This window comes from Primulina eburnea, chromosome 10 (assembly GCF_022965805.1).
Source record: "Primulina eburnea isolate SZY01 chromosome 10, ASM2296580v1, whole genome shotgun sequence".
Lineage (NCBI taxonomy): Eukaryota > Viridiplantae > Streptophyta > Magnoliopsida > Lamiales > Gesneriaceae > Primulina > Primulina eburnea.
In genome coordinates this window covers 14288613-14306757 of record NC_133110.1, presented here as the reverse complement: position 1 = coordinate 14306757, position 18145 = coordinate 14288613, and the positions used below count along the sequence as shown (strand labels likewise).

At 35.1% G+C, this 18145-nt stretch overlaps 2 protein-coding genes and 1 long non-coding RNA gene across 4 annotated transcripts; 2 read left to right on the top strand and 1 right to left on the bottom strand.

Annotated features, from left to right (window-relative positions):
- Positions 1-4057: 4057 nt before the first annotated feature.
- LOC140842916 (uncharacterized) lies at positions 4058-9974 on the top strand. Its single transcript, XM_073211121.1, has 8 exons — positions 4058-4348; positions 7759-8086; positions 8171-8380; positions 8476-8568; positions 8661-8777; positions 8862-9335; positions 9406-9660; positions 9744-9974. The coding sequence occupies exons 1-8, from the start codon at positions 4335-4337 to the stop codon at positions 9972-9974; spliced, it is 1722 nt and encodes a 573-aa protein (XP_073067222.1). The 5' UTR covers positions 4058-4334.
- LOC140803135 (uncharacterized) lies at positions 9851-11759 on the top strand. Of its 2 annotated transcripts, XM_073158826.1 has the most exons (7): positions 9851-9987; positions 10077-10280; positions 10367-10474; positions 10556-10625; positions 10705-10812; positions 10921-11007; positions 11485-11759. In XM_073158826.1, exons 1-6 carry the CDS (start codon positions 9983-9985, stop codon positions 11005-11007), a joined length of 582 nt encoding a protein of 193 aa, XP_073014927.1. In that variant the 5' UTR covers positions 9851-9982; the 3' UTR covers positions 11485-11759. The 2 variants fall into 2 exon arrangements, 1 of the variants encoding a protein (XP_073014927.1); XR_012111787.1 differs by lacking the exon at positions 11485-11759 and adding an exon at positions 11128-11461 and having other exon boundaries at positions 9903-10280; positions 10921-11066.
- A 4770-nt stretch (positions 11760-16529) lies between these two features.
- LOC140803828 (uncharacterized) lies at positions 16530-17058 on the bottom strand. The gene is made up of 3 exons (XR_012111938.1): positions 16967-17058; positions 16695-16757; positions 16530-16587 (listed from the first exon to the last, which is right to left on the bottom strand). It is a non-coding gene; the product is annotated as an uncharacterized lncRNA (long non-coding RNA).
- Positions 17059-18145: the final 1087 nt, after the last annotated feature.

Below are 18145 nucleotides of genomic sequence, written 5' to 3'. Positions count from 1 at the left end.
AATAAATATATTTTTTTCCCCAAACATGGAAAGTTTGGAATTAGACATATGGGTTCGAAGTATATGTCGAGAGGATTCCAGAACAGTTGACAGAATCGAATTCGGAGTTTCCTATGAAAAGTTATAAGGGTTACAAAACTTTCCTAAAACGGCAAAAACAACGTTTCGGAGGCCTAAACGAAGGATTTTCGTGATTTCAGCCTGGTGCTCATGACCTTGAAGTCGTGAGCCTCGTTCGTTGGGCCGTTTTGGAGGGGATAGCATCGGCCTCGAGTTAAAATTCCACCGACAATTTTTCGCTTTTTTTTCCAACCGGATTATGAACCTGGCGTCTCTGATACCCCTTAAATGTCACGCCACGAAACTTGGGATTGACACCGGCATCGTTTAACAATCACACAATTGAAAACAACAAGCCTTTGTAGCACAGTTTAAACCGAAACCAGTTTATATATCATAATCTCAAATGAAATAAGATTGTCTTTTCTACCCAAAATCACTAAACGACAGAGGTTACAATGCGGAAATGTAAGACTGAAATAAAATAACTTAAACTAAATTCCTTTAGAGTTCACCATCCCCAGAACTGTTCGGACTCCTCATCCTCGAGTTCTTCTTCGGGCTTATCTGGGAAGGGTTGTAAGGGGGGTGAGTATTTGGGAATACTCAGCAAGTGGTGGAATATCGAGCACAATAAAAACAACATGCATAAGTTTCGAACATAAAACATGACTTGCATCAATTTTTTCGTACCACATGCATAAACACTTACCAAGCACTGCGATTTATCTACTTTCTATGGTTTATTGACGTCAGTCCCTAATTTTTTTACTCCTCTAAGAGGGCGAGGCCGTATAGCGGCTATATCTCCCACCACGTAAGGGTACGTCATGGTTGGGATTCCCACCCATATACGGTTGACTCCTCATAGTGCTTTTAAAAACCGTATGACAATACAAGAATGGGGTAGAAGAAAGATTGTACTCAACTATTTATTTTTCTTATAAAAACCAAAAACATGTATGCATAAATTCGAGATTTTCAAAGTTTAAAAAAATAGCCCACTTATAGTATTTATTTATGCTAGAAACGTAGGTGTTTGGCTTCGAGAATTGGATCGCTTCTTGCTCTTGCTCGGACAGCGCCTCGGCTTCGGCTTTTGGTCTAACTTCGGGACGATTTTTGGGCAATATTTCGGCTAGGGAGAGTTGCTGAATTCGAGAATTTCAGCTCTGAATTTTCGAGAATTTGGGTGAGTTGAGGAGTGGGAGTGATGGCATATTTATAGGTGAAGGGAGGGGAGCTAAATTAGGTACTCAAATCATACCAAAATCATGTCAAGTCTCATAGGTTGACTCCAATATTCCTTGCTCTTTTTCGAAAATTCAGCTACTAAAGTTGTGAGATTCATTCTTTATCTCAATACTCGCCACAATTTCGAAAATATGGTGGCTATGGTAAGGATTCTTTTCTTTGTGCACAAGTTTGATGGTTATTTCTAATTTTCCTTGTATGCTTCCTTGTATCCATGTCTCACAACATCTAGGCATATATTTTAGGAGGATTTTCAAAAATCCTATGCAATATTATGTCTAGATTCTTGAGTCTTGCACAATCCTTCCATGATCTAGTATTATTCCCCACAATTTCGAAAATTACATGCACAAACCTAGATTTTATTGTCTTGATAATAAAGATTCCCAATCAACTAAATTTTCAATATTCATATCTTATTCTAGTACAAAGATCAAAGGTCCTAATTTCCTTGCAAATAATTAATTATATGGGGAAAAACCCGGTTTTTACACAAATGAAAGAGCTGTGAGGACAGGCAGACTAAAGCAAATTATTTCTGATTTTCAAGGAAAATTTGTAGTCCACTTCGTTTTTGCAATATAGCTTATGGGTTGACGGTAATGATATCATTCGGTACTCGGTAGGGATCTTAATTGTGTGGAGGCAAGTAGAAACAGGTTATCAACCTTGCAATCACTACAAGAAAATCTTAATTCAACAACACATCAAAGACAACAGTTTTTTATAAAAACCGTTGTGCTTTGTCTTTTAAAAATGTTTTTAAGAAAAACCATTGTCGTAGGCTCAAAAAACCCGCTCATAGTCAACAGTTTCTTAAAAACTGTTGTCATTGATATGTCTACGACAACGGTTTTTAAAAATCGTTGTCTATTAGCTTTTTTTTTGGGCTACGACAACGGTTTTTAGTAACCGTTGTCTATTAGCTTGTTTTTTTGGGCTAAGACAACGGTTTTTAAAAACTGTTGTCTATTTGCGTGTTTTTTTTGGCCTACAACAACGGTTTTTAAAAACGGTTGTCTATTTGCTTGTTTTTTGTTGGCCTACAACAACGGTTCTATTATTGTGTTTTTTTTGGGCTACGACAACAGTTTTTAAAAACCGTTGTCGTTCAGCTGGTTTAATTAGAGCTACGACAACAGTGTTTTAAACCGTTGTCCTTTCTTAAAGTTTAATATTGTTAACGAAAACAGGTTTATAAAAACCGTTGTCGTAGAATTTTTTTCAAATAAATTGTAGTGTTATAATACACACTTGCAATAAAAGGGAGATAAAAACAAAGATCGATTCCCGCGCTACGTCTCTCTCTTCCCCCCCAAGATCCCTAGCCGACGCTTCTAAACGCCAACCTGATTTCCTCTCGATTTTCGCTTCTCAACGCCAAGGAAGACCGGCAGACCACCGTGCGATCTACACCCACCTGTTCTCCTTCATTTGCAGGTATTCAATATGTTGGAATAAATGTAAGTTCTTCCCATTTGCTCGCTTATGTTTGTATACACAAGAATTAATATGTGCTATTTATTTGTTGGGGTGACACGAAGATTGAATGAACTCTTTTGTTCTCTAATCTCCAATACAGGGACTGCTCTTAGTTCCAAACATCATCTCAAGATTGATGAATATATCCAGATTTATAATTATAAAAGGTATAGTTTTGAACTGTTCCATCTGCTGTGAATTCATATTTTCTCACTGATAATCCATATTGAACTGTGTTGGGCCCTGGCTCGTCAGTTGTCACCCATGAGATTATGACAGCCTTTCCATCATAATCACCTTGTGTAATGTGCACCTGAAAATACAAATCAAAGCATGTTAAAACAACATTAAAACATTAGGGAAACACTGAGTAATTCAAAAAAGAAAATGGAACTGAAAAATTATACGTCCGATTGAGTGAGTCCAATATTACCAAGCATATACATTCAGCAATCTTCAACAAATGATTTGAAGTTAACCAGAATTTCCGTGCAGAGAATCACAAAGACTTGAATCTTAATCATTCTGTATAGGCACCCTAATACTTTAGAGAAAGTTATTATACATACATTTTATTCATATTTTACCACCATCCTGTGTAACCCTGAAGTACATGTTACAAAAAATTATACAGACGGTGCTGAGTAACAAAGAAAAACAATGATGTCCTTGAAATCTTTTGATAAATATTGTTTCACTGATTCTCGAAGCAGTCAACACTTTTTTTTATAAGAATAAGATCTAAGCAGTCAACACTAATATACTCTTTGTCAAATGGGACCATGTGAATCATCTAGAACGCGCACGCTTACCTGCTGTGGAGCATTGTATATTTGGATTAATAGAGTAAGTAGATGTTATTATTTTAAAAAATGAACATTTATCAAAATATCTAAACCTCGTATATTGATAAATGTATATTCTTGAATTTGAAATAATGTCATAAAATAACGTGAATTTTACTGTTTGATTGCAATTATTTTGACTAGTATTTTCTGCGATAGAACAATTTCAAAGGTGTCAAGCTATCACGATCAAGCTTCTTTGATGCGGATTTGAGCGGTAATTCCTTTGTTATGGTTGTTTTTCAAGTGTAGTTTTGTCACGTGATGGGCTGATATGAATTTTTCATGCTTTATGTGCACAAAATTGAAGGTGACAGTGGGGTATGAAATTTGCTTACTTTCAAGTTTACAGTCGGTAAAAAAGCTGGGACGGCGGTTTCTTGCAGGTATGTTTCTGCATATTTACGAAATAAATTAATGTCATTTTCGATATGTAACACGAGCATTGTTGATAGATTCATCACAACATTGATGTCTAATTTTGTTGTTTACAACTCTTTTGAACACCAACTTAATAGTATTTGTACAACTGTTTTGAAGGATTTGACTCATTGTTGGTGGGTTAGTTGTACGTATAATGGACAAAGATTGGATGTCAAAGAACAGGTTTTCACATGAATATGAGGTTGGGGTGGAGTATTTCTTGCAGTTTGCATCGCGAAACGCTAACAATCCGAATGCAATGCCTTGCCCATGTGCAAAATGTGGTAATCTAAAGACGAAAGATATTGACACTATAAGTGCTCATTTGTGTTGTAATGGTATAGATTTAACATATCATACATGGATTTGGCATGGCGAAAGATCTAATTTCGAGAACTCAATGAATGATAGTGATCAAGTAGGGCAAGATGAACGCAAATATTTTACCGAGGAACCTATAAGTATGGTACATGGTGCATATGATAGTTATGCTAAGAATCCAAACCAATTCCATAAGCTACTTGAAGATGCCGAGAAACCTTTATATCCTGGATGTGTTAAATTTACAAAGTTATCTGCACTTGTGAAATTATATAACTTGAAGGTAAAATATAGTTGGAGTGATAAAAGTTTCACTGATTTACTTGGTTTGTTTGGGCAAATGCTTCCAGATGACAATGAATTGCCTTTATCTTTGTATGATGCAAAGAAAAGCTTATGTGCTTTAGGGATGGATTATGTGAAAATTCATGCTTGTCCTAATGATTGTATCTTATACCGGAAGGAGTATGAGGATTTTACCAGTTGCCCTATTTGCGGGATGTCAAGATGGAAGTTGGGTAAAAAATCTACGATAAATGGAGGAGTTCCTGCAAAGGTCCTTTGGTACTTCCCACCTATTCCCAGATTTCAAAGATGGTTTCAGCAGAAGGTGATATCTAAGGAGTTAACTTGGCATGCTGATAAAAGAATTCGTTATGGATATTTGCGTCATCCGGCTGATGCACCCTCTTGGAAAGTAGTTGATCACAACTGGCCAAATTTTGCTTCCGAGCCAAGAAATCTAAGATTGGCCATATCAGCAAACGGCATGAATCCACATAGTTCGATGAGTTCTGCATATAGTTGTTGGCCAATTGTGATGATCACTTACAACCTTCCTCCAACTTTGTGTATGAAGAGAAAATTTATGATGCTCACTTTGTTGATTTCTGGTCCCAAACAACCGGGAAATGATATTGATGTCTACTTAGCACCTCTAATTGACGACTTAAAATTTTTATGGGATAATGGTGTTGATACATAAGATGCATATCGAAAAGAAATGTTCTCGCTTAGAGCTGTGTTACTATGGATGATCAATGATTTTCCTGCATATGGGAACATGTCAGGTTGTATTGTTAAAGGATATCATGCATGTCCAATATGTGGTGAAGAAACATATTCGACGAGGTTGAAGCATAGTAGAAAAATTGTGTATACAGGCCATAGAAGGTTTCTTCCTACAATTCATCCATATCGAAGGCAAAAGAAAGCATTTAATGGGAACCAAGAGTTTAAACTCGCACCAAAACCATTAACTGGGAATGAAGTTTTAGAAAGAGTTGAAAGAATTAATTATCGTCTGGGAAAAATGAGTGGGAAGCTTCAGTTGAAGGTAGGTGATGAGAAATCATGTTGGAAAAATAAATCTATATTCTTCGAACTTGAGTATTGGAAATATCTACATGTTCGACATGTTCTTGATGTGATGCATATTGAAAAAAATGTTTGTGAAAGTCTCATCGGTACGTTACTTGACATTCCAGGAAAAACGAAGGATGGAGTTGCAGCAAGACTAGATCTCATGGAGATGAATTTGAGGACTGATTTGATACAAAAGATGGGGGAGAAAAGAACGTATTTGCCAGCAGCCTGTTATACACTAAGCAAGTCTGAGAAAAGAAAATTTTGCAATTCTCTGTTTGGAATAAAGGTCCCTACGGGTTACTCATCTAATATTAAAAACCTCGTGTCGATGAAGGACTTGAAACTTGTTGGCCTTAAGTCACACGACTATCACACTTTGATGCAACAATTGCTTCCAGTGGCCATACGTGGTGTCCTACCTAAACATGTTAGAGATACTATCACTCGGTTGTGTGGGTTCTTCAATGGGTTATACGATAAAGTGATAGATGTCTCAAAGTTGGATGAGATACAAAGAGAGATTGTGATGATATTGTGTTTACTGGAGAAATATTTCCCCCCATATTTTTTTTTTATATAATGATTCATTTGACCGTTCATCTTGTACGCGAGATAAAATTATGTGGACCGGTTTGGTTTAGGCATATGTATCCATTTGAAAGATTCATGAAGATATTGAAAGGCTATGTGCAAAATCGCAATCGGCCTGAAGGGTGTATAGCCGAACGTTATATTGCTGAAGAGGCTATGGAATTTTGCTCGAACTACATGTCTAGTGTAGATACAATTGGTATCCCATCAATGCATCGGATAGTACAACTCACTAAGCCTCTGTCTGGTTCAGTAATGCACTACACTAGTGATGATGAGTTGAATCAAGCACATCGTTATCTACTGGAAAACGATGTTGACGTTGAGCCTTATATCGAGTAATTTCTTTGACTTATTAATACTTTTTTGCTATTCTTTTACATTCAATTGGTTAATTTATCCTTAATCATTTCATCAGGGAACACATGACATTTTTGGATGCAAAATTTCCCCATAAAGCAAAGTCCAAAAGGTGGTTACAAGATGAGCATAACCGAACCTTTATTTACTGGTTACGTGATACTGTAAGTTGTCTAAATATCAGTATCATGGAGTTTCTTTAAAACTTGGGGTTAAATTTTAGCACGTGAAATATAGGTTGCAAGTGCGGTTGGCAATTCCACTCATGAAATTTCAGAAATATTGAAGTGGGTAGCGCGCGGACCTAGCAAACAAGTGTTAAAGTACTCTAGTTATTTGATTGATGGGGTCACTTATCATACAAAAGAGCGAGATGATGTACGAGTTGTGCAAAATTCCGGAGTAAGCTTAGTGGCAACGACAATGCAAGTTGCTAGTGCAAAGGATAAAAATCCAGTTGTGTCAGACATGATATTTTATGGAGTTATTCAAGAAATATGGGAACTTGATTACCAAATGTTTCAAATTCCAATGTTTAAATGTAATTGGGTTGAGGATATTAATGTTATTAAAGTTGATGATCTTGGTTTCACGTTGGTAAACCTGAAGAGAATTGGATTCAAGTCTGACTCTTTCATCTTGGGCAGTCAAGCAAAGCAGGTGTTTTACATTGAAGATCCTCAAGATCCTGCATGGCATGTTGTACTTGCAAGTCCCACAAGAGAGTATTTTCACTACATGAATGGTGATGAATTGGCGAATGATGTATCCCACTATCAATGTTTTACACGAGGGTTTATATCAATAGATGTTGATGGAATAGATGAAAATGAACCGCCATGCATTCGTGAAGATTGTGATGGGTATTGGGTTGACAATAATTAAGTGCAATCCTAAATGACTTGAACCAGCATAATAGGTTACATTCCTTTACTGTTCTGCATATTACATTTTCATGTAGAAAGAAAAATAAAGAACTGAGTACTAATTTTTTTATGACATGTGTTGCATAATGCATTTTTCTGATTGCCTAAAAAATTGTAAATGCTTGTAGGATGTCAAAGAACGAGAAGCCTAAACAGAATACTGCATATTCTGCCAATGACAATAGTTGTGGGGGCAAAACAGTTTTGGAATCTACAGAGAAGGAAACAACAAAATCATCTAGAGGTCGTACACGTTTGGATAGGCTTGTTGGGCAAAGGGTTCATGGAATTAGAAAGGATGTGAGGTTCAATAAATTGGGACAGCCAGTTGGAGAATTTGCAGGTGAGATGCAAAGTTATATTGGAGTTCTTGTTCGAGAAAAGGTAAAGATAAGTTATCAGACTTGGAAAATGGTTCCAAATGATGTCAAAGATTTAATATGGGAATCGGTTAATGTAAGTTATAATGTTTTGACTATTTTAATTATTTTTCATATGGTTATGATATGTTTAATGTTATGGGTTATATGACTTCTACAGCTGACGTACAATGTTGATCAAAGCTGTAAAAAGGGATGTCTGAACTCTGCAAATAACAAGTGGCGACAGTTTAATGCTTTTCTCACTCAAAAGTTCATTCTTAGCAAGCGGGATAACACTGAGGATTTGAAAGAACCACCTACTGGGTTTGGTATTACACGAGATGATTGGAGTTCATTTGTAATCAGTCGCTTATCTGATGACTTCATGGTAAGATTCTTAATTTGTTATTTTCAAATTAGTAGACCATAACAAATTATTTCTATTGACATATGATATATGTGGGAAAATTTTCAATTAACTAGAAATTGCGTGATGAACAAAAGAAGAGAAAAAAGCAAAACATATACCCCCATCGTATGTCTCGCAAAGGATATGCACGTTTCGCCGACGAAATAGTAAGTTTGAGAAACTGAGTTAATTCGGAAAGTTTACTAAGTCCATGCTATGTGATTTTTAAATTTGTTGATAACATACATATTGTTTGTAGGCAGATGGGTTATGTGACGATGATGATATAAATCGAGCAATTATGTGGAAGAAAGGACGGGTCAATAAGAAGGGTCAATATGAAGGCGATGAGTTGAAATCGACAATAGAAAAGATTGTAAGCAAACAATACATGAAAATGAATAATTTTTATTCATTATCACTGTTTTTAATAATTATCTTGTTCTTTTGTGCATGACAGGATTGTTATGTGCAACAAAAAATCGAGGGTACGTTGCAATATGAAGAGGGAAAAAACGATATCTTTACGAAAGCACTGGATTCATGTGATCATTCTGGTCGTGTGAGAGGTGTTGGAGGTCATATCACTCCAAGCATCTACTTTAATATTGGTAGAGTATGGAAAAGTCCTTTTGGTGATGACCATATATTTCTTAATCAAACAAAGGAGTTGATGGAGGCGAAGATATTAATCTCAGAACAAAATGCACGCATTGCAGAACAAAATGCACGCATATCATATCAAGATGCACGCATACAGAGATTTGAAGAAATGTTCAAAAAGGGTGCAAGCAACTTTGACATTGAAGAAAAAGGTAGTTGCTCAGTAAAGTTGCATCCCATGAATGACGATAAAATAAAAAAGAGTGTCTCGAACTATGCAACTTCTCATAATGATGACGTGAAAACTTTGAGCAATGCTGAGTTTCTGCAGGTATTTGATTATTGCAATTGTCCATGACTATGATTTGTATCAATTTATAACTTGATTATTTGTCTTCTAGGGCAAGGCGGTTGCATTGGCATTGGACTCTAGGACCAACATTGTTGCCTACGGTACAATTGTCCATGTCAATGCAGATGATAAATTATTTCATGGTGTTCCATCACCCATTACTTGCATGCACGTATCCATTGATAATGCTGTGGACAAATTAGCATATTTGCCATTTCCAATTCCAAACGAATGTGATATTGTTGGTGATGCTGTTGGAACACATGTTGTTTGGCCAGCACACTTCGTAGTAATTCAAGATGAGGTAAATGTCAATTTATATTTAAATTTAAAGTATCATAAATAATTCAATATTGCAGCTAACATATGTACATTTGCAATGTTTAGAAGCTTCAAAATAAGAAAATTGTCGACCACAGAAATAAGATTGGTTTGTCTTCAAGTGTGCCAAGATCTTTACATCTTTTGTATTGTTATTGTAAATGTGCTTTAACCGATGAACAAAATTTATCACTGCTTTTTGATCATGATTTATTTGACGAGAGTTACGACTACTTCTGCACGTGGAAGACATCATTCCTTTCTACAGTTTGGATCCAATATCTGCCAATTGTATAGTTGTGTACATGTGGTAAGTCTTCTTCTTTTGTTTGTTGACCACTTAAGCTGTATAAACTTAATTAATTTATCATATTCACATTATTTTGTTGGAAATTGTAGGCATCTGTATAAAAAGATGAAAAAAGACAACAAGACTGACAAGTTTAGATTTGTCAATCCACACACGATCCCATACATGCCATATGTATCCAAACTTGACAGAAACGGTAAAATCGAACACTTGAATGAAAGAGCAAGTGTTTTGGCCGAAAGACTAAGTGTTGCATCAACAAATCAACTAGTTTTAGTGCCACGTAATGTTGGGTGAGTCAAAATTACAATATCAAATTTAATTTATTTTCTTGACATTTTATAGAATTGTATGCACTAATTATGTGTTCTGTGCGTAGTTACCATTGGATTCTCACTGCCATCGATCCTTACAAGGAGATGGTTTATTTGTTGGATTCACTTAGTCATCGAAACCGTTACGATGACTGGAAATATGTGGTGGATATGTAAGTTAATATTTTGTTTTTATTTCAAATTTAATTCAATGAATAAAACACTCATATGTTGACTGTTAATGATGTATGCAGGAGTGTAAGATTGTTTAATTCAAATAAGGAAAGGAAAGGGAAAAAACAAGCTATATGGGAAGTAGCAAAGGTATGCATGTGTACTTGTCATTAATTAACGTTTATTTCAATTTGTGTATCAATCACTAACAATTTTTTTTTAAAATTAGGGTCCACGACAACCAGATTCGAAACAATGTGGTTTTTATGTTATGAGATTTATGAGAGAAATGATTGAAAAAAATGCTACCAGTGAGAAGAACTCGATATCTTCAATTGTAATATTCGACATATTCTCAATATTCACAAATAATCGTGTATTTCTCATTTTTCAATGTCTTTATTGATTGTTTTTTTACTAATATTAACATTGTGTTTGTTCACAGTTCATGAAAACTGAGTATTCCAAGGAAGAGATTGATGAAGTGCGATCCGAGTGGGCGGAATGCATACAAGACTATATTTACGAATAGGTATGCAAAGTATTGATGAAGTGCTTTGTGTTACAATGAACCAACTGAATAAGTGCTTTGTGAATAGTGATATTATTTGTGTTTTGATTTTTTCCAGCTTACTTTATCATCATAAGATAGAACTGAAGACTGAGCAAATGCCTCAGAGTTTTAGGAATTTTATTATTTTCAATCAAGTCCATGAAAAATATGATTTACTTCAATATATAGATTCCTTAGAACTTAAATGTTATTCGTTTGTGAATTGATGTTATGACTTTCTTTCGAGTATATAAATGTTGTTTGTGTTGGATGGAAATTTTTGGGATGTCCTATTTATGGGGAGGTCATGCCAAAATTTCTATTTTCCTCAGTATATATTAGTTATGACTTTATTTTCGTCTCTATACACCATTTGTGTTAGTTGCGTTTCCAATGCTTGTCTTGCTTGCAATCTCATCTCTTACATGGGTTTTCTATGTGTGGATTATATGGCAGGGATGAAATGGCAGGGGAAGGTTTTGATGCATAAATGTTGATGAGGTTTGAGGAGATCGAGGCCGATGATGACAAAATATTGCAGATATCCGTATTTTCTGTTTGGAAAATTTTGATATTGTGGGACTCTGCCACATTGCCATGTTGATCACGAACATGTATCAAGGTCCATTGCAATACTAAATTCAAATTTGTAAAATTTTTGTTTATCGTTGGCATAGTTTGGATGATGGATTTTGAACATAACATAGTCACGGATTTAACGTGGTAAATATTTTGTTTTCGATTGTTATTTTTGGTTTAATTATTATTATATATATTGTAAATTAAAAGAAATTTAATACAAAATTTTTACCTAATGAAAAAAAGTATTAACGACAACAGTTTTGAATTCTATAGAAGAAAATGTAAAGACAACAGTTTTAAATTGTTGTAAATTCAACAAAACACTACGGTTTTTAGGCGTTGCAAAACTGTTGTCGTTGTTACAAAAAAAAACGGTCTCAAAAGTAGCGAAACTGTGGTCGTTCGTATATTATGACAACAGATTAAAACCGTTGCAAAACTATTGTCAACAGTGCTAGATAACAACGGTTTAAAACTGTTGCGAAACTATTGTCGTTGGTAGATAATACAACGGTTTAAATCCGTTGCAAAACCGTTGTAGTTGGTATAAAAGACAACATTTAAAACCCTTGCAAAACCGTTGTCGTTAGTAGAAAATACAACGGTTTAACACCGTTGCAAAACCGTTGTCGTTGGTAGAAAAGACAACGGTTTAAATCCGTTGTCGTTTGGCGTTTTTGTAGTAGTGAATCCAATTTCGTAGGAGGCAATTGACTAAAAAAAATAGCTTTCAGTACCTCAAAATAACTTTAGGCAAGTCTTTAAAAGCTGATGGATTCCCTTGTTCTGAAAGTTTTTTGTGTACTTCTCTTGCCTCCTTCCTAGAAAGAGAATCAAGAGCCAGCCAACATACTTCATGAAACAAAAAAATATCTACTAAGCTCAAAATGCTATTGTAGAACCCGTAAATTGGACTGCGTATAAGCCATGCATAATTTTTAGTATTTAAATTAAAGTGATTTTTATTGCATGAGTATTAAAGTTCTTTTCTTTAAATTTATTTATTTTACGCATTAGTTTAATTGTTACATTTTTCAGTTAAATAAGTGGGGCCGGACTGGAGGCGGAGTATTAAGATAAGTTAATAAAGACTCATTTAAGAAGTGGTAATTTAGCATGTTCATTTCATTTATTTATTTTTAATTATTTTTATGCATTTTAGGCATAATTCATGCATGATAGGATTTGTTTCATGAAATTTTAAAAGTTCGTGCATTAAGATTTTTAAGTTGTATTTCACGTTCGAACGAGGATCGGAGACCGAGGAATTTTCAAGAGAATTATTTTATTACACGATTTATTTTTTTAAAATTAAGTGGTAACGTTTTTAAGTGTATTTTTCAAAAATAGGAATTTTTGGATATTTTTACCCGCAAGATTTTTATTTTTATCGGTACGTAAATTTTATCAAATCGGGGGACTTTTAAAGGGTTCGGCTTATATTTTCAAAATCTTTTCAACTCGATATATTTTCGGGAGTGGATTTGGGCTTAATGGGCCTACTTTTGAGTCTATAGGGCTTAGTTATCTTTTAATCTTTAATTAAACAAGTTAGGCCCATTAACTAATAATTTATCTATATAATTAGACCCCTAATCACCCATTTAACCCTAAACCTAGTCTTCTACTCCCCAACCAGCCGACACCCTCTCAAAATTCATTATTTCCATCGGTTTCATTATTCTCAACAAGAGGCCCTACCGGTTTTGGCTTATCCTTGTTCTTCAATCATCTATAAGTCAAGCATTTTACCTTCATTTCTGCATCATTCACGTGTATTTATGCTGTTATGTGTGTACATATACGTATACTGTTGTTCGGAAATATCGGATCAAACCTACAGGGTTGTTTTGTTTGGTTTCTGCATGTAATCTTTCCTAGCATCTCACGCTTTATTTCTTTGTGAAAAGGGGGCTGCTGATGAGGGTCTCGAGGGACTGCAGAGGTAGTGAAGAAGGGTTGGTTAGGCTAGAACCAAAGCTTACACGATTGGAGAGGGACGCTCGATGGATCGGTAGATGGGCGTGGTTTAAAGTGGATCGGGATTTCGGGTTGCCTGGGGGCACGAGGGTCTGTTCAAAGCCGTGGTTCAGCCCCTGGTGGGTCTGAGCCGTGACCTAGAACGAGCCCCACGCCGCTGGCCTTGTGATAGAACCGTAGGATCGGGTTGAGAGGTGGGACGCGAGAGTAGTGCTTCGAGTCTTAGCGGGAGAGTGTGGTGCGTAGGCTGCATGGGGCTGTGGCTTGGTTAAGGGGCACTCCTTAGGATCTGATCGAGCTCCATAATAGGTGGGAGCATGGCTGGAAAAAAATTGGTTAAGCGTGAGGTGTGAGCTGTTAAGAGTTAATTGTGCATGAAGTGGTGTAAAAGGATAGGATCGAATTTTTTTGCCAAGTTCTGAAAGTTTCAGTAGTGCATTTGGGGGGTCCAATGTCATTATTTTAGGACTTTTAAGTTTTCTAAATATGGTAGAAATTTGGGAAAATTTTGGATGTGTTTCGGGTCGATTCGGATTAAAACCGGGACTCAGGTCCAAGTTTTAAAACAAGTCGGTTAAGTTTGAGTTTGAGCTCGAGTTCACGTCTAGGAGTACTATTAAAAATGTTTTGGGATATTTTAAGGAGTTTTGTAAGCTTCGGGTCAATTTTAGAGGTCCAGGGTTGAAACGATAATTTTTGGGTTTTCAGGGGCAAAATGGTCATTTTGCACCCGGGGTGAGATTTTAGTCTTAGCAGCGCCCTGAGCACAAATCATAATATTTTTAAATATTCATGCATCACGTTTACGATTTTTTTTACGCTATTATAATAATTATGGTGCATGCTTAATTTAAAGGAATTAAGTGAGAAAGTGAAGAGCACTCCGTCTCCGCCACGCCACGTCGTTATTTCGTTTGTTTTCGGTCAAAACAAACCAAGGCATGTTTATATCTTCTTTCACTCTTCAATCAAGTCATATAGGTATTTTTAAATATCGCAAGTACATGATTTTATTGCAAAAAGGTCGAAATTGTTCATATTTAATGATATTATCTAATTATATTACGTGCAAAAAAATATTCATTTTGAGGTTTATGCGATATTGCTTGTGGTCACTTTACTATCTAGATTAAATCCGGTCGCCAGTTACCGGTCCGGTCGTCAGTTACCGATTATGAGAGCATTACTAAGTCCTGTCACCAGTTACAGGCCCGGTCGCCAGTTACCGGTCAGTTCAGTTGTTTCACCCAGTACTGTGGCAGTGGTCTGATCAGACGTACATTACTAAGTACTGTCGCTAGTTACAGGCCCGGTCGCCAGTTACCGGTCAGTTCAGTTCAGGGACCACTTGCGTAGACCATAATCTCACCAAGAAAATTATTACATCTTATTTCATTACAGGTCTCCAAGGAGCAAACATTTTCACGATGATATTTTCAGTTCAGTTATGCACGTAGTATAATTACTATGGAAATGATATTTTTCGTATGCCTCATGACATGATCATTTTACTTCCATGCAAATTTTATTTTATTATTTATTCGTTATTTATGATATGTGCATGCTGAGTCTTTAGGCTCACTAGACTTGATTTTTGTAGGTACTGATGATGTCAGGACCGAGGGCGGGGACCAGTGTGCCAGCTCGAGCTGATAGTAGTGGAACCTGAGGACCTCATTTTCAGCACTTACGATTTTTATGCTCAAACATTTTATCTCTTGTTGAATTATTTTAAATTGTTACTTTGCAAACATTAAATTTTTCCGCTGCTATTTTTAAACATTAAACATTATTCAACAGTTTATTTTATGAATTTGATACTTCATTAGTTTAAAAGAAAATTTTTAATTTTTCCGCAAATTTTCAAATATGAATTTCCGGGCCTTTACAGCTATACTACTGAGCAATATTTGCCCTGCACCATTTTATGCATTAATACTTTGTGTGACCAGTACATTACCACCAAATCACTATCTTGGATGAAAAAAAAATCTGTCATTTGCAGACACACAAGTGTAAACATGGAATTCAAGTGATTCAAACAGAAGTTCCAGAGAAAACAGTCTCATTGCCCCTTGGTCATTGAACTTTTGAAATTGGCCTTCGGATAGTTTTATCTTAATTGCCTAGATTACATATTAGACGTTCTTTCTAAAGCATAAGGGAATAAAATGACTTTGAAGAAATAAATTAATTGAGCTATCAGAAGCGACCATATCTAATAATGAGAAAAGAATAAACTTTGGTGGTGACATAATTGTTATAACATGAAATTGACTACTCTAAAAAATGGGTATGAAAACTATCAAGAATCAGCAGAAAAAGGGCTTGATCACTCACCTGTTGCCGGCATAATAAACATGTTTGGATGATGACTGATTGTCAAGAGAATGCAGCATACCATTCAGTTTTCAATTTCTGCATCTAAAAAGTTAAATTTCAGAATAAAGAACCTGCATGACAGCCATCTCGAGAATCCGAGAGCCAAAAAATCGGAAACTCTAAAATAAAACCTTTTTGTCAGTTTGAAGCTTCTGCAAAATATATCCAATGTCTTGGGTCTTCATCAACATCAGCTCTTCATTAGTGTACTTATTAGCCTGGCTCCTTTACAAAATCCACATTCAACAGCTAATATTCAAATTACACTCAAATAAATATCCTCAAAAGAGAACAGATAACCTCATAAAAATAAAATTTTCAAGCTTACTCAGGTTTATGAACTCCGCCAACGGTTTTTGTTTTAATCATCTTAAAGTAAAATTCATCTGGGTTCCTCAATGATGCTTTTTCCTTAAGTTTCTGTTATAAACACGCAGAAGCGACTTACCATAAAATAAGAACTCGCCAAATTTCGTTCATAAAATGCTACCAAAACCAACGAGACGCAGGGTAGTAGAAATTACCTGTAAAGTCTGCTCCTTCTGGTGATATGCTCGTGAACGAATGACATAATCTTTATGTTTTTCGAGCAGCCCAAATTTCCTTCTCAAATGCCTGGTACACACAACAAATCATCAATTGAGTGAACCGGAAATATATGTCAAAATATTTCAAAACGGGCAATAAAGAAATTAATGGCCCCAAAAAATAATCACACTTACGGCTGAGCGCGCTCCTTGTGAGCTTTTCTTGGAATAGCATTCCTTAAAGACGACATCTTTATGCTAGCAAAAAAAATTCACAGAACTTTAAAATCAATTTACGCACTTCAGAAGGCAAAAACCACTACATAAAACATAAAGGGCTAACAAAAATCTTGAGTTGAAATAATTTAACCGTGAAACAGCGAAGATTATCGGTACAAAAAAAAAACAACGGATTTCTTTCGTATTTACACCAAATTAAAAATAATTATTAAGCATAGAAGACTCACCTGTGGAAAGCGGTGAAGGCTTAGGGTTTAAAGGAGACACCAATGCAGAGAATCTTGATTTGATGAAAAGTATTTTATATTGTGGCAAAAAAAATATTCTAAATTAACTAAAATTCAATCATGCAAATTGGCTTCCGGATTGAGTGCAAAAATTATGTGAGACGATATCACGAATCGTATTTTGTGAGATGGATCTCTTATTTGGATCTTCAATGAAAAATATTACTTTTTATGCTAAGAGTATTATTTTTTATTGTTAATATCGGTAGGGTTGACCCGTCACACAGATAAAGATTCGTGAGACCGTCTCACAAGAGACCTACTCCTGATTGAGTATACAAATACACACACAACACACAAAATTATGATATCACAAAAATAAAAAATAAAAACAAAATCTTGATATTATATTAAAAAATTTATAAATAATTTTTATATTATTTTCTTATAATTAACTAGAATAATTACTTAAATATGATAGTATTTTATTATTTCAAATTTATGAAATTGTTAGAGATGATATCATATTTTAAAAGATTAATTTGGTTTATAAACATAAATAAATATTTATTAGCATATGATAATTATAGACGAACCACAAATTTTATAAAAATAGGCTTTGGCGATATTTTTTATATGATAATTATAGACGAACCACAAATTTTATAAAAATAGGCTTTGGCGATATTTTTTATTAAACAAAATAAAATATTTTATCATGTGTTTGAGCTGATTTTTGTTACATAAAAATTAGATAATGACATTAAATTTAATTACTCCAGGTCTCTTAATATTTAATAATACTAATATCATTGTGCATGCAATTATTTGATTAGAGTTTCATTAATTTATAGATTAAACTATGAAGATTGATATTGAAAATATTAATGATTCTTTTGTTATAGTTTGGAATTATTATTTAGATAATGAAAAGGGTAAGGCGACGGTTTCGCGATCCGTCGCCGGAGGCTGCGTCGCATTCTAGAAGCGACGATTTTTCAACTCCCGTCGCTTATAGCGACGGTTCTTTGGAAGAAGACCGTCGCTATTTTTGCGACGGTTTTAAGAAACCGTCGTTAATATTAAGCGACGTTTTATACAAAATCGTCGTTAATATTAGCGACGTTTTTAAAAACCCGTCGATAAATTTAGCGACGGTTTCGAAAATCCGTCGCTATA

Excerpts from the sequence above, each read along its gene's own strand:
- LOC140842916 (XM_073211121.1), top strand. Across the intron at positions 8,569-8,660 it reads CACGTTTCGCCGACGAAATA|GCAGATGGGTTATGTGACGA; the intron begins GTAAGTTTGAGA and ends TATTGTTTGTAG. Across the intron at positions 9,336-9,405 it reads GCAATGCTGAGTTTCTGCAG|GGCAAGGCGGTTGCATTGGC; the intron begins GTATTTGATTAT and ends TTTGTCTTCTAG.
- LOC140803135 (XM_073158826.1), top strand. Across the intron at positions 10,281-10,366 it reads TTAGTGCCACGTAATGTTGG|TTACCATTGGATTCTCACTG; the intron begins GTGAGTCAAAAT and ends TTCTGTGCGTAG. Across the intron at positions 10,626-10,704 it reads CTATATGGGAAGTAGCAAAG|GGTCCACGACAACCAGATTC; the intron begins GTATGCATGTGT and ends TTTTAAAATTAG.